Source organism: Artemia sp. Qi Xiang Cuo, chromosome 18 (genome assembly GCF_049724085.1).
Source record: "Artemia sp. Qi Xiang Cuo chromosome 18, ASM4972408v1, whole genome shotgun sequence".
Lineage (NCBI taxonomy): Eukaryota > Metazoa > Arthropoda > Branchiopoda > Anostraca > Artemiidae > Artemia > Artemia sp. Qi Xiang Cuo.
Genome location: NC_142811.1, coordinates 2,641,740 through 2,658,319, shown reverse-complemented (window position 1 = coordinate 2,658,319; position 16,580 = coordinate 2,641,740). Strand labels below are relative to the sequence as shown.

Genomic DNA, 16,580 nt, shown 5'->3' with positions numbered 1-16,580 from the left:
CACGATGATGATTTTATCATGTGCACATACTTTCGTCGAATAATTCATCTTCACTTTTTTACAGATATGAATTGTGTGTTTATCCTTCCACTGCGTAAAAAATACTGATTTAATGCACGCAATAAACTAGGTAGTGTCGATAACCTGCCATAGAGTACCAGTGGGAAAGCCTTGTCGTGTCTATGAACAAGCACAGAGTACGATTGGTAGAGCCGTAAGCATATTTCATGTCATTTTAAGATACGTAAAAAAGTTAAAAAAATACCATTTTAAAAAAATTCAAAAATTATTTTAAAAAATGGGGGGAGGGGTCCCGGTGGTTTTTGGGCACTCGTGGTGCATTAGGGGGACCGGGGGCCTTGGGGGTTGGGGTAGGGGACCTCAAGATACTGCTCAGATGGAACTTGTGCATTATAATGACCACAGAGTTTCACCCTCAAATCCTCTTCTAAAACATCTTCTAAAATCATCTTTTAAAATGTCTCTAACTGTTTCACCAAAATAATTCCCTAAGATGTCTAAAACGGTTTTGCCCATTTCAACTTGTAAAATGGGTTTAGGATGGACATTAAGAAAATAACTTGTTCTGAAAAGATATAATGAAGCCTTAAAAAAGTATTAAAAATGGGGTCTCAGGGGCCTTTGGGACGGTGGGGGCCCTTTGGGAGCCCGGGGGACCTTTGAGGACCGGGGATTTCCTTCGGGGTTGGGGTATGGGGGATTGGAGCCCTTTGGGGTTGGGGTTGGGGGATATGAGCCCTTTGTGGTCGGGGTAGGGACCTCACGACACTGTTCAAATGGAACTTGTGTATTATAACGACCAAAGAGTTTCACCCTCAAATCCTCTTCTAAAACATTTTCTAAAATCATTTTTTAAAATGTCTCTAACTGTTTCGCCGAAATAATTCCCTAAAATGTCTAAAACGGTTTCGCCCAAATAATCCCTAAACGTAATTTCAGCGTGTTCCTTTTGTTTTTGGCATCTCTGCGCTGTCACATTTGAAATTTCTAGGAAACCCTTTCCCGCGTTAATCTCTTCATCTCATAAATGTTCCTAGCTACACTATTATGGTATCGTTAGAATATCAATTTATCTCTCCGACTTAAAGATCAGTGAAGCCGTATTTAAAAACAGAATTTCTATCTCTTTAGACTCCCGCATAATTCCAAGATAACAAGTGATGTCATTTCTAATTCCTGTCACTAAAGATCAATGAAGCCTTATTTAAAAATAGAACATTAATTTTTCTCTCTGACCTATAGAGCGTTTATCCCTCAGACCTAAGATCAAAGAAGCCATACTTGTTTCTTTATTCCCCTTTTCGTAAATCAATAATCCCCCTAGCGATTATGCATATCAAGTTCTCAAAAAATTCTCTCCCCTTTCGTGAATCAATAATTCCCCTCGACTATGTAAATCAATTTCACCGAAACCATGAAAATACATCAAAGTAAGAAAAATCATGTTTTTTCATTCTCACTGACAAAAACCATAAAAACATCCATAAATTGACCAACACACATAACCATCAATCAAACATCAATAAAATTGAGAAAAATCCTTTTTTTTCATTCTCACTGACAAAAACCATAACAACATCCATAAATTGACCAACACACATAACCATCCATGAAACATCCATCAAAGTGAGAAAAATCCTGTTTTTTCATTCTCACTGACAAAAACCATCTTCCTAGGGACTCTATGCCCATATATGGTGTGCTGTCACGAGCTCATGAGGCCTTTCTACTTATATATATATATATATATATATATATATATATATATATATATATATATATATATATATATATATATATATATATATATATATATATATATATATATATATATATATATATATATATATATATATATATATATATATGTACATTTTCTTTTTGTTATACTCCATCGTCATGCTAAGGCTACTACTAGTAAAAAGCCGACTCTTTTTATGTATTATTCTTTATCAAATTTCCTTTGTTTAGAGTTTGGTAACTATTGTCCCGTGTTGCCCCTTACATACAGCTGGTTACCACAAATTGTTTGAGCAGTCGTTCTTGAAGGATTGCGACAAAAGGCCCAGCTTTAATGTAAAGAGTGGGAAATCCAGGAATAGGCAGACACCCTCAAACATGGAACAATTTCCGTTCATTTTAAGCTTTAATGTGGCTTTTTACTTTCATTTTCAAACTTTTTTTTTTCATTTAATGTCCCTTCATTTTTAATTCTGTGTTAAGATTTTCTCAAATGGAAGGAGGGCTACCACCCCCTCAAACACGAGTTTTAGATAAAAAATAATGTGTTTTCAGAATTATTTAGTCTATTTTCCTATCGAAATAAAATACAATTATCGAAATTAAACTAGTGACTCTGCACAAGGGAAGCCTTGTGCAGAGTTGTGCAGAGAAAAACTTCTTATTGTTTCAATTAAACAAACAGTGTTTCGGGAGTCGTTTTTAAAGAATTGGGACAGAATTCAAACTTTAACTTTAGGCTTATTTTATTGGAAATTAAAAATTGTAGTGCCAATTTCAAGAGTTAAAGGTTGAATGGAGTTCAAGGAGCCACTCATTGCCTATTCCCCCATAAAAATCAGAAAAAATTGTGATAGGTATTTTGTTCAGCAAATTTGTAAGGTAATTTGTACCTATGCCTCTGGGATGACAGCACCCCACAGCCCTTGGGGCGAGGGCTGTAAGTTATGTAATTCACCCATTGTTTATCTTTAGTCTTTCTTATTGGGAGAAGTGGGGGGGGGGGGAGATTGAAACTTTGAGTCCAAAAAGGCTAACATTGAGGTACTACTACTGCTACTACTACTACTGCTACTACTACTACTACTACTACTACTGCTACTTATACTACTACTACTATTACTACTACTACTATTACTACTAATACTACTACTACTGCTACTACTACTAATACTACAACCATCACTACTACTACTACTACTACCCCTACTGCCACTACTACTACTATTGCTACTAAGGCTATTAAGAAGAAATTTTCAGGAAATGTTGAGGGTTATGTTGACTTAATTCAAAATCTGTATACAGGCTCTCCACTACTACTACTACTACTACTACTACTACTACTACTACTACTACTCCTACTACTACTACTACTACTAGTAATACTAGTACTGTTATTACTACTACTACAACAAGCACTACTGCTAATGATAAGAAAACCTTATTAAAAGGTAAAACTTTCAGAGAGCGGTGAGGGCAGTGTTGAACCAAATTAAATTATATTATGCAGATAAAGGCGGTCAAAAGGGTGTATCGGTAGTATCTCACGAACGGCTTAGAGTATTAAGCTGAAGCTTTCAGGGCATTTTTGAGGAGGAATGTTGAAAACAAAACACATTTCAAACATTTTATTTTCTATAACCTCGAAAAATCTAGAATTATTAAGACTTTCCGGAATGAGCATCACTTTATATTAAACAGTCTACCCACGTTCGTTTGTTATTTTTATTAATCCTGGTTATGATGGCGAACTTCTTTTTCAATTTTTCGATGTTTTGAGAAAATAAAAATATATTGGTCAAAGTGAAGATTGTTTTTGTTAAAGTACCAACTATGTTCTGGTCATAAAGAAGGCATAGAGGGCGGTAGCTTTACCCCCTCTATGCTTTACCCCTCCGGTTGTTGTAGTTTTGAGTTTAAATTGGGTTATTTATTGTAATCTCTGTTCGTGTCGGGCTTCACTTATTTATCGATAGTGATTAATGAGAGTTTCAAAGCAGACAAACTATTTGCATTTATTTCTGTTCATCTTTGGTTTAGCATAGCTCTTTACTTTCTTTGAAAAATTTATTTGGGGACAATAAATTAGACAAAAAATTAATCAAGGCAAAGAGACTCCTGGCTCTTTTGATATTTATATTATTGCCAAAAATCTCTTTTTCAGAGTTTCGGTCACAATTAGCCATTGTCGCTCTTTACTTATAGCTACACAAATTCCAATAAACTTTAGATATGTTTATCGGCAGATGTACCACCATGTGAAAAATTGGTCTTTATAACTGGATGGAGATGAATATAGTTTTTCGACATTAACTTGCGTTCTACTACGTTCTACGTACGATCTACTATATGCGTATTCCTTCTAAAATAATAGCGAGCCCAGCTTAGGCTCGGGAAAAGAATGATCCTTTTTTAATCTCTTTCACTAAACAAGGTTTATTTCATGTTATTGTATTTTTATACCGTTTTGTATTTGTATTTATGGGCCAATTTTCAGGAAACATTATAGGGCCATTTTCGACAAAAATTCACAGATAATAAATAATTATACATAGCCTATATACAATTGTTTTCTTAGTTAAATTTACTTCAAGAAATACCATTGCCTTTCGTTCCATCATACTACTAATAAATACTACTTGCCTCGACCCCTTCCTTGATTCTTGCTCTATACGCTAAAGTTTGACTTTTTATCACAATTCTTTAATTAAAACTGCGCAAACACAAGGGCCATTGAATTTGAATGAGACGTTCTTTTAACGAACTTGAAGACTTTAGCCTATTATGGGAGGGTCAAGGAAGGAGAAGCCCCTCATTAAGGAAATATTTTCTGTTTGTCTTAATTTTTAATGTTGCTCCGAAATTTCAGTTGAGAATTCTTTTTTTTTCTCAATTAATCTAACCTGTCAAAGCCATACATATCCAGGAAGTTCATTGCCTAACACAGATTTGAATTGACCCGATAACTGTCTTTCTCGATTAAGCGTAAATACTTTAAGGTAAATAAAATCATTTAATCAAACAGCTCGTGCTGACGAACTGTAAGTAAGGAGCGACACGGCTCAATAATAACCGAAAATCTAAAAAATGGAATTTTGATACCAATAGATATATCAAACAAATTGGCTTATTGTGCTGATCTCAAATATATAATTTTCATTAAGTTTAGTTTTACCCATCAAAGGCTACGAGCCTAAGAAAATTTGTCTGATTTTCGAAAAAAGGGGGGAACACCCCCGAAAATTCATAGAATCTTAACGAAAATTCCACCATCAGATTCAGCGTAAGAGAAAACCATAATTTAAAGGTTGTAAGCTCCTATCTGCAAAAATGTGGAATTTTGCGTTTTTTGACAGAAGAAAGATCATGGATGCGTGTTTATTTGTTTTTTTTTCAGGGGTGATCATATTGAACCAATGGTCCTAGAATATCCTGAGAAGGCTCATTCAAATTTTAAGCGACCAATAATATTGGAGGGCAACTAGGCCCCCTCCCCTGCCCATTTTTCCTAAAATCGCCCGATCAAAATTTTGAGATACCCATTTTGTTCATTATAGTTGAAAGGCCCAACAACTATGCCTTCGGATATCACATAATTCCCTCTCCCCAAAGCCCCAGGGGACAGGTGTTTAAGCTATAAAATTTGCCCATTGTTTACGCATAATTTTTGTTATTGGGAGGTATGTATACATTTTAGGGTGGGAGGGGACAAATTTTCTGCTGGGGGTTTTCACACGGGGAATGTTCCATAGGGAGAAAATTTTTCAGGGGGTGAACTTGTCAGGAGAAATTATACACTGGGGAAATTTGCCAGAATTCCTATACAAAATTCTTTTTATGTGTCTTGCTTTCTCTTTTCTGTCTCAATTTTATGGGTGGAGTGGTTAAGGATAATTGTCCAGGGTAGATTTTCACCCGTATAGAATTTTTCAGAGGATATTTTCGTGGGGAGGGGGTAGTTGGTGCCAAATTCAAATCCTCCCTTTTTCAAAAGTCAGGAAAATTTTCTCAGGGCCATACATTTTGATGAGTTACATTAAACTTAATGAATTTTATATATTTGAAATCAGCATAAAGTGTCAATTCTTTGATGTATCTACTGTTTTGAAAATTTGGTTTTATAGAGTTTCAGGTACTCCATAAAACAGGCCGAATCACTCAGCATTTAAAGTTTGTTACCACCAACTGTTTTATTTGAGCAACCAAAAATTGTTTGATCGTATGCTACTGGTCCTGATAACTAAATTGCTGCAAACAGTATGGGTAGAAGATCTTTCACAAAGAGTATCTTCACCTGAGACGACATTGCTTCATAACATGAAGTAATTGAAGTAATCACCGGCCGACACCTTACGGTTACCTTTGGATAAGGTGAAGAGTTGGCACCATTGGAAGTGACAGAGTTAGCACCTTTCGCCAGCTACCCCGCTCAAGTCCTGCAGTGAGGGTTAAAACTGTTGCAGCCCTTGTGTGGCTAATTGGAGCTGGCCGTAGATTCATATTTCAATATTGAGTTGTTCTGAATGAAATTCTGAATACTCAAATTTTTGCGCAAAAAACGTTGAAAATAAGCATTAAACTATTTGTACTTTTTTTAGTCTAAATCCTGGTGTTCGGTGTTTTTATAACTGACGAGATTCAGTGTGAATGACGCTATGCATTTCGTCTCTTTGAGTAGGCTACCTAAGACGGTAAAAATAAAATCTATTTGTTCGAATTGTCTGAGTGGAAACTTATACAACCATGATTATTTTAAAAATCAGGAAAAATGGGGTTATTTGCTACACACAATTAACCTTTATATGCAATTATGCTGATCTTGGCAGTAGTGGGTGCCAGATTTAATAAAAAAGGCACATGGGTGAAAATTGGCAAGAAAATAAGCTAAAAAGTATGGCAACAAATAGCTCAAAAATGTGTTGCTTTCCTTTTAAGGTGTATCTGTTGTCATAAGTCAAGAGATTGGTAATGTTTGAATTTAACGGACAAAAAGTTTTCCATTATTCAACTAATTAATTTTGCTTCAAATTTCAATGCGGCAACATTGATAAAGTGATACTGTCCTACAAACTGCGTAATGTTTTAACAACATAAAAAAAAAGACTTTTCATGAAAATCATGCATGGTTTTCGGGTAACAGACTGAAGATTAATCCTGGAGGCAAAAAATGTTTGTATTTCGATGCCCTTGACACTTTACTGAATACTTGCCAATATTTGTTGTTTGATTTTTTGTTTATTTTAGTATTATCCAGGATATGTTTATAGTGCTGAAACTATTCTTTCAGAAAAATGACATAGCACTTATTCATTTGGAGAGACCTGTAACGTTTACAGATAAGTTGATACCAATGTGTGTCGCTTCTGGAAAAGAAAATCTGGACAAAGTTCCTGTCATCGTTGCTGGTTTTGGAACAGTCTCTAAAGGAGGTATGTAAAAGTAAAGTAGAAGTTAGGTTTCTATTTTGATACAGATGGTGGCATGCTACAGTCTATACGCATGATATATAAAAGCAGAATTGGGTATGGTGATTGGTTATTTTGGTACTCAGAAAATGGCATAATTATACATCCTTTTATTAATTGTAGTATTGAATCACCAATTCCTAAGACCGTTATGCTGCGACAACAAAAGTCAATAATGCCGACGGAAAAAAAGACCGAGAGTAAATCCTACTATTATGAGAAAAAATATCATGCCATCTAGGAACTCAGAAAAAAATAGGCTGAGGTATACGCTTATGGGTCACAAAATCAGTAAGCTGCTACCCTAACTAACAATTTTAGTGACAATCATGAAAATAATTAAAAACTAGAATTTTCTTCAGAAACAACGACTGAATTCGTAATCCTAAGACGTTTATAAAACTTATTAGTTTTTAAATAAGGCCGTACTATTTAGTTTTAGTTAAGGCCATCAAGCTTACATCCTGTGCTATCGGTTTCACCTCTCATACATTTGACCTTTCTTCATTGAATCCAGACTACAAAAATGACTTAGCCCATAGACCTGGATTTTAATAGCTCTGATTATAGCAGATCCTTTGCTTATGTTATTTACCAACTGATAAAACATGGAACTTAATGTCAGATATAAAAAATAATTGGAGGGGGGTTGCCATTACTCCCCAGGCCTAGAACCGCTATTGATGTAAGGGTTTTATTGAAGAATTTTACAGGAAAACCATTTTTGAGTTGGTTTTGTCAGTAGCTCAACGCGTGGTTTTTACTGCACAAGTTGACTTTAGAGATCTTCACGAGGATTGTGGGACATGAGACCTGTGCAAAAAATCGGAAAAATAAAAATAAAAAATCATTAATTGAAGTTGTCTGCACTCAATGGATCCGTAGATAAATTAACTCGTTAAAGTATTGTACATAGAAATTAGCAGACTAACAAATGAATAAAAGCCGTATTTCCTATGTACACTGTAGTTTGGCTGGATATTTTAGGATGGTTGGGTTTTGCCACCTGTTTCAACTCTAAAGGCTTTTCCAGATACTATTCCACCTGTGTACTGCTTGTGTAAAAATCTCAAAAGACTGTAAAGTTGAAAATACTCGCTAACACGTTAGACATTGTAACTAAAATGTTAGCTAGTTAACTTGCTTCATTCGTTAAATCGTTAATTACTATGTCTATAACGTAAGCTACCTATTTTAACTGTTAGTGAGTTAATTTACTGACCTACTCTGCTCCGACCCGATGTCTCACGACACTGTCTCCCGATATAACTTTTATTCTTGGTGATTTCAACGCCAAAGTGCTTGATGATATGGGTGTTTGGCGTGGCCCCTGACCCACTTAATGATAATGGTCTTTGCCTACTTGAACTATGCCAATTCTTTGACCTTATTATCGCAAATACCTACTTTAAACGCCTCAACAGTACATGTGGTATATTAATAATGGTTGCACAAAGAAGTTGATCGAATACGTCAATATATCTAAACGATGGAGATCATCACTGAAAAACTGCTGGACTTACAGATAAGCAGAGCTAGGAAGTGCATATAACACGCTTGTGTGTGCTGAAGTTCAGCTTCGCCTCCAAGCACAACGATCAGAAAGAGGGCCAATCGCTGAGGATATTGGGGAGCTTAGGGAGCCAGATAATCGTCTGAAGTATAGTATTGAGGTATAAAGTTGCCTCGAGCTCCTTAGCACGCATAGAGACAGTGAAGGTACCAGGAAGTGTTTTAAGTTGCAGACGAGCAAAGCAGTATAACTGGTGGTTGGCAAGAGAACTTTTCCAAAGAAATCATGGCTAACTAATAAAGTGCTGCAGGTCATAGAGCAAAGACAGAGGGAAAGACTCCTTGGACACATGGCCACTTATAGACAGCTCAATGCAGTGCAGAACAGACTCATTCACTCTGACCAGACTCAGTTCAGTGCAAAGAAAGCTGATAATATTGAAAAAGCAGCCAAAAAAACATGGGTAGCATGTTTAAACATCTCCGAGATCTAACAAAATATGAAATTCCCACTTTGGAACCTGTCCTATCCAGAGATGGGACACTTCTTTCTTATGAAGGTTCCTGTATTGATCAGTGGAAGGACTACTTCTGCTCACTCTTAAATAATACCAGCCCGTCTGTGCCTCCAAATGATTGTCTCAGCCAGTCTAGCAGTCGAAGACCTGAAGTAGATGTTCCTTCAGATGAGGCCTTCAGCCTCCCTGAAATTAAAATAGCAGTTAAAAGGCTCAACGACAATAAAACTACTGGTGTATGTGGCTTAAGCTCTGAGCTGCTGAAAAATGCAGGCTCTACAATGATTCTCTTCCTCCAAACCCTATTCTCCATAATATGGTTAACTGAGTTAATCCTTGAAGATTGGTGGAATGGTGTCATTATCCCCTTATGTAAGAGGAAAGGCTCTAGAAGCAACTGCTCGAATTACCGTGAAATGAATCTGCTGTCAGTTCCCGTAAAACTTTTCTCATTGATCCCGCTTGATCGATGTCAGAATGTTCCTCAGATCATGTCTATTTTCTCAAATGGATCGCTTCTCCCCGAGCTGCAAGCAATATCAAAAGCAACCTCTGCCATGGGTAGGCTGAACCTTTGGCAAAAACCAAACATCAGTCGTTTAACTAAATTGCGGATTTTCAACACCCTCGTCGGTTCTGTAATGCTTTACGGAGATAAAACATGGCATGCATCAACCGCAACAATAAAGGTAATCAATTTATTTCAGACGAAGAGCCTGAGAAGGATCGAATGTCTAATGTGGTTTCATTTAATGAGTAATGAGAAGCTGCTGCAGCTTACTAAACACTTTCGGTTTTCTACCCAAGCAGCTGAGCGTACCTTACGATGGTTCAGGCACTTACTTCAAATGCCCCTGCACTTACCCGCAAAGCTGATCTTTAATTTTGACCCTACGAAAGTCTGTTGGAAGCAACCCCAAGGCCGACCAAAAAAATCATGGACAGACTGTCTGAGTTTCTGGCGAAGGCAAACATCACATCGAGCGAAGCACAAACGCTCGCACTGGACCAAATCAGATGGAGGAGGCAGACGTCACTCTCTACAACAAGCAGTGCCTGGCAGGAGACCTAAGTAAGTAAGATCTTTAAAAGGATTGCAAATTTAAGAACTGTTCTGTGGCAAGCTTACAGAAATAATAGATTGCAAAGTGGGTGTAATAGAAACGAGTTAATTATAAAATAATGAGCGAAGCGAGTTAACTAGACACAGTCTCGTCAACCAATGGTATGTTTATGTTATGTTTGTGTTTCAGAAAAGTATCTTAATCTTGAAGATTAACAAAAATCTTACATACAAGCTAACTAAGACAGTAGAAACTCGAAGGCGGAGTTTTATTCTCAAATTGACAATAAAACATAAAAAACAATGATAAGGTTAGTTCTAAATTCCTTGTAATAATTGTAATATATTTGTCGTGAATGATTCTTGAAGCCACTTGATAGCCACTCGAAGTCGTGAATGACTTCTTGAAGTTAAAGATGCATTCATTAAAAAAAAACTTGGAAAGGTACTTGAAAACTCTATTCGCATGTCATTTGAGAATACATAAGTAAACACATGATCTCTTAGAGGACTTTAATCTCTATTCACAGCAGATAGAGGCCCAATTTATTTTTATTTATTTATTTCTAACCCGTCACTACAAAAAAAGCAAGAAGACGGAGTACAACATAATCCAGTAAAAAATAAAAGAGAAAAAAAAACAAAAAACAATACGCAACAAATACTTAAAAGCACTACATCGACACTACTGCCACATGAGGGCCGACCACTCGTGCGATAGCCTTGCGTTAAAATTGTCAATCTGTTTTATAACGGCCTGCCATGTTTCTGTAGCTTTATAATGAAGGCTAATATATGAATTACGTGTCCATAAAGGTAGTCTCGACAGATGCTTTGCATAACGAAGGTAGTAGGGCCGAAATTGCTTAATGTCTGATTTCTGAAGCATTCTCCAGAAAGGTGCAATATACAGAATATTTGGCAGCGCAGTTGCGTTATACAACCTAGCTAAAATCATGCGATTAAAACGGAGTTTTTTTGCCACAATGTTACCATATGACGCCAAAATACACTTCTGCAGGTGGCTAACTGTGAGCGAGCGGGTAGCTTGCACGGAAGTCCCGACAGGAAGGCTCAAATAACTTAACGAAAACACTGGCTTAACGTTAATATCACCAAGTCTAATAGTGAAATGTGAAACATTTATAATATATGTTTCAATAATAGACTAATAGACGAATAGTCTAATGTAAAACAAGCGTTGCGAGGCATACATTTTCTGGTTTGTAGGTTACAAATCTCTGTCTTGAGCTTTGCGCAAGGTGTCGTGGCAAAACTTCCTGAATATCAGGAAGGTTTACTTAATGCTATGACTATGCATTTGCCTGTTTTTATTAAGAAAGTGTCATTCTAATTCATTTTTACATTCTATGTTTTAATAGAGAATAATGGAAACTCCAGTTAACTAAAGAGGAATAGGCAAACTTTTCTTTTTTTATTAAGGAATAACTCCTTTTCTGTCTAACCAAGCTGAGGAATAAGTAGAAAGGACCCTAGTACTCGTTACGGGAGTCCATATATCGGCAAAGAGTCCCTAGGGAGAACACCTGTGCTGTCAGTCGTGACGGGGCACCATATATGGGCATGGAATCCCCAGGGAGAATGATTGCGTAATCGATTGGGAACTAAATTTCCAAGGTCGATTTATTTTTCGTTGTTGTTTGGCCACGTGCATGCTCAAGGGAAATGTTATGATTCATGAATAGGAAACAGGATCTCGTGTTTCCATCTAAGCCAATCACAGACTTGGTTACATCCCCTACTAGGGCATTCAGAGACTCACTTATATATGGTTTCCTCATTACATAACAATTTACCCTTGAGAGTTCTTATATAAAGGACATACATTGTGATTAAATTATCAGGAAGTATTGTGACGCAATGGATAGAACAATAAATATTATTGATAAGGAAACTTTGTCTACAATGATTAACAATGTGAGTACATTTTTATTTTTTATTTTCAAAATAAAATTATTGTCCCTGGTCACCCTCCAGTATTTTTAAGTAAATCCCCCCCTCCCACTCCAGTACAAACTCCACCATGCTATCTTTATACTCGCTAGAAAACATAAAACATATTCTTTTTACTACATAAACCCTCTCAAAACCCCCCAATGTTTTTACAACGATAATTCTTGCAAATGGAATTCTCTTTTCGATAAATTCTTGCTTTTCTGTATTGTGATCTAAATTGACCACGGATTTCTGTCAATTCTTAGGCATTATGTCGCTCTGTTTTGAAATAAAGCTCTCCGCACAAGCTTATAATTAGTTTTGTCACCCCTTTTCCTGTGTATTTACGATTGCGGCTTAGCCAAAAGAATTTTTTTTCTCCATCAAATTAAAACACTTTCAGACAATTGCAATAATTAAGCGCAGGCCTACGCAATCTGTATTTGGAGGAGTGAAACGAGTTATTTTCAAATTAAGGTCTAACAATATATTTAGGACATTGCTGAAAGGGGGAGGGGCTATGCCTCAATTCTATCACCATCATTGTAAAGTGAAAAAACAAAACTGTTTTCTTCGCGTTAGGCAGTAAGAGGGCCGAGAGTTTCTAAGAAAAAAAGATAGCTTTATTATGTGTAGTGCATAGATACCATTTACAACCAAGATTGTAATTTAGGCCTATAGCCTGCTAGGCTAAGAATCTTTTCTATTTTAAAAGCCTATAGACGGGGAACATTTAAAAACTATTCTCAGAAAGGTAAAAATAGGGGCATTTCTCGCAAACTTTACCTTTTGCTTTGCTTTTGACTTAGGGGGAGGGGACTTCTTAGTGATAAATGCTTTCTACACAAAATTATGGTTAGGTTATGAGTACTAATTTTCCTTCTTTAAAAAATTTTCTTCTTTTAAGGACAATTGTGAAGTATGTATTGTCCCCCCTACATCAAAGAGAGCAAGAGAGGACGAGGCAGCCCATATGCAGTATGGTCGAAAACTAAAGAGAGAGTGGGCGGATAACTACAATGCCGAAGCCCCACCTACGCAAGATCATGAAATAGCCGGCCCGTCATCCCCTTATCATACATTGTCGAGGGTCTTAGGAGCTGCCCCGCCTATACAAGATCATGAGGTTGCCCTCCAACATGCGCTACCCGGACCATCTGGCACTCAAATACAGCCGGAATTTGCAAATGTGAGCATTTTTTCTTACCTAACTTATAGAAATATCTAAACATAGCCATTTTTCATCGCGCAGTAAAAGTGTCTCAGAGATATTAAAATATTAACCCCCCACCCCCAACCAGTGTTTTAAATTTCTCTGCTCCTCCCTCCCTGAGAGATATCGAAATATAATGTAATTTATTTTTTTTGCTTTGTCAAACCACTCTTTTTTTTCTAATCTTTCCAATTTTCTCTGGCCCCACTGTAGGCCAATAAACTGTTGCTATCTCTTTGCTATCTCTTAATAATATTTTTAGCTAATTTCTAGTCAATTACTGTTAGAGAGCCTTTTTATCTCAAAGTACTATTTTCGCTAGAATATTATAGTTTTAAGGGGCCTTCCAACAATCGATTCATTTCATCACATTAAAAGTGTTTCAAAGATATTAAAGGACAATAGTTCCCCTTTTAAATCAGGTCAGTTATCGCATACATTCATTCTGCTGAATTCTCATATTTAAGCCAAAAAGGGCACTATACTCTGATCATATTTTCTCATAAAAATTTCTTTATGTTATAAACTACTTTTATTTAAACACAATTCTCTATCGGAAAGGGTAGGGCTATCAAGTAAAGACCACGGTTTTTTTTCAAAAGATGATTAGTTTCTACCTTTTCTTCCATCTTTTAGGACTTTCCTTTTCGCTTTTTTTCAACACTTTAAAATTATGTCATATATTTTAGAAGATGTTTTCCCCCCACTCAGTTTGAAGGACAGAGGTGATACAATTTATCTCTTGTACATATGGATTCTATTTTGCGCAATAATGTTGACAGCTTTCAACCTTACAACTTGCCAAGATGTTGAGCAGACATTCGATAATAATTAACGGTTTACATTTAATTGTATTTTACTGAATATCTTGGAAATAACAGACGAGATTAAAATAATTAAGTTCATGACTTCACAACCTGTACGGAAGTAGAGAAACGAGTTATTTTCAAAATAATTGCTAACAATAATTTTTAGAACATTATGTAAAAAAAGGGGGGAGGGGCTATGCCTCAATTCTATCACCATCATTGTAAAGTGAAAAAACAAAACTGTTTCTTCGCGTGAGAAGTATGGGGCTGGAATTTCTAAGAAAAAGATAGCTTTTTGCGCCGCGGGACCCGGGAAGCATGGCGGTCACTATGGCGACCGGGAAGGGTCGCGGGGCCCAGGAAGCGCCGCAGGAAGCGCCGCGGGGGCCCACTGGGCCGCTCGGAGGAGAGCATTAAATACTGGAAATTGAAATGGGGGAGTTGTTTGAACAAAATCAAATTGCCTTCTATGTAAAGCGTTGTAGATTTTAGTTAAGTATTGCCTTCTATGTGAAGCGTTTTAGATTTTCGTTAAGTTGGAACTTTCAGAATATCGATTGAGTAGGGAATTAAATGCTACTAAGCGCATTTTAAATAATAATTCAATTTAAGAAATAGGGGTGATTCAGACACATTGAAAATAAGCTATTTTTCATTTATAGGTTGCATTGGTCCCATTTTCGCCATCTCCCCCCTGCTAGTCAGTTGGTGAAGGAGAGGACGCACCTATGGACTTCCACAGCAATTTAAAATGGAGTGGTAATTCACTTGAAATACCCGATTATATTGATGGGTTTTTAAGTGATTTTCTTTTAAATGTAGATTATAGCGCAGTTAGGCAGGGGGACTTACCTTTGCTGAGTCCAAACACCTTACAGCTTTTGGATGATTTTACCCCGGATTTAACAGGGAATCCTCCTCTAGCCACCGATTACATACTTCCCCTTCAATCGAATGAAGTGAATTCCCATACCCCTAGTATTGAACAAAGTGAGGGAGGGGGAGGGGGTGTTGATAATATACAAGAGGGGGAGAGGGAGGGGGGTAATGTCCAATTTACGACTTTTCCTGAATTTCAACTATCAAATACAATTTTAAATGCAATAGTTGTCTACACTAATCCTTTTAGTGACCCATTTAATTCGCTTTTGTGTGGTAATTTTGTGTTTGACCCCATAGAAATTGTGCATGACTATGTAGATAAAATTCGTGCACTACTGGAGAACCAAATTCAATTATGGGGTGGGGGGAGGGATTCAATTAAGGTTTATATGGTTGGAAATGTGTTTTATTTAAACGAGGGGAAAGATTAAGTTTACCACCATTATATACACTCTGAGCTGGGCGTGATTTATCCGAATTTAGAAAATTTTGTGGGTGTTTTTTGCGAGTGTGTTGGTAAAATTATAGAGAATATCTATAATTATAATGCACACGGAAGTGGTTCCGTAGTTTTATTTGTCGAAAATTTCAGTTTAAATAGCTTTGAATTTAAGAGATTTTATTTTAAGAGGAGGGCATGGGGACAAGGGTACAATTTAAAAATATTATTCTGATTTAGAAGGTTGTCAAGGTGTCCAGTGGATTTGTTTTGAAACAGGTCAAAAAAGTTTCAAGTATATTTTCCTCATATCAGCATTCGATCCTCCAGCACGTGACGCTAACCAGATGAATTTAGACGTTTGAGCTGTACATGAAAATGACGGATTCAATTTTCCCATTATAGATTTCACTTGTTTGGAGGGGAAATACCCAGTAACGCTAAGATCTATTGATATTTTTGAAAGGGCTAATGCTCATTTAAATATCGGCGTTACTGTGGTTCAGTATGAAACTGAATTTGAAGGTGGGGTTCATTTAAAAAAGAAGGGTGTGGTTTTCCCAGTAAGGGGCCCGTCGATTGAATTGGTCAAACACTGGGTATGGTTATTGTACACACAACCATCTAGTGACCTTGCCAATTCAATTGGCCATTTTAATCCAATCACAGACATTAGTAGATTTCTGGGGGGAGGTCAGAAAAGGGGGATATGTTTCTACTGTCCGACATGCCTGTCTAGATTTTGGACTGAATTAAAGCTGCAAAAACATATGAAGCATTGTGGACGGCATGGCTACCAGACAGTGGAAACGGTTTCAGGGGATAGGGCCATTTTACGCTTTAAAAATTTCCAAAACACCCTCCTCCAGTGCAACAAAATATCTTTGGACTGTGAAGCTAAGCTGGTGGAAGTGAACGATCCTCGATTTCCAAACCGAATCAAAGAACATCAAGCTATTGCA

At 36.7% G+C, this 16,580-nt stretch overlaps 1 protein-coding gene across 1 annotated transcript in view; it reads left to right on the top strand.

Moving 5' to 3' along the window:
• Positions 1–16,580, top strand: part of LOC148941115 (trypsin-1-like) — a 433,373-nt gene that overhangs the window by 137,256 nt on the left and 279,537 nt on the right. Inside the window, exon 5 of the mRNA XM_089104303.1 lies at positions 7,049–7,190. Within this exon, the coding sequence (XP_088960429.1) occupies positions 7,049–7,190 (142 nt within the window). The remainder of the gene's footprint in view (positions 1–7,048; positions 7,191–16,580) is intronic.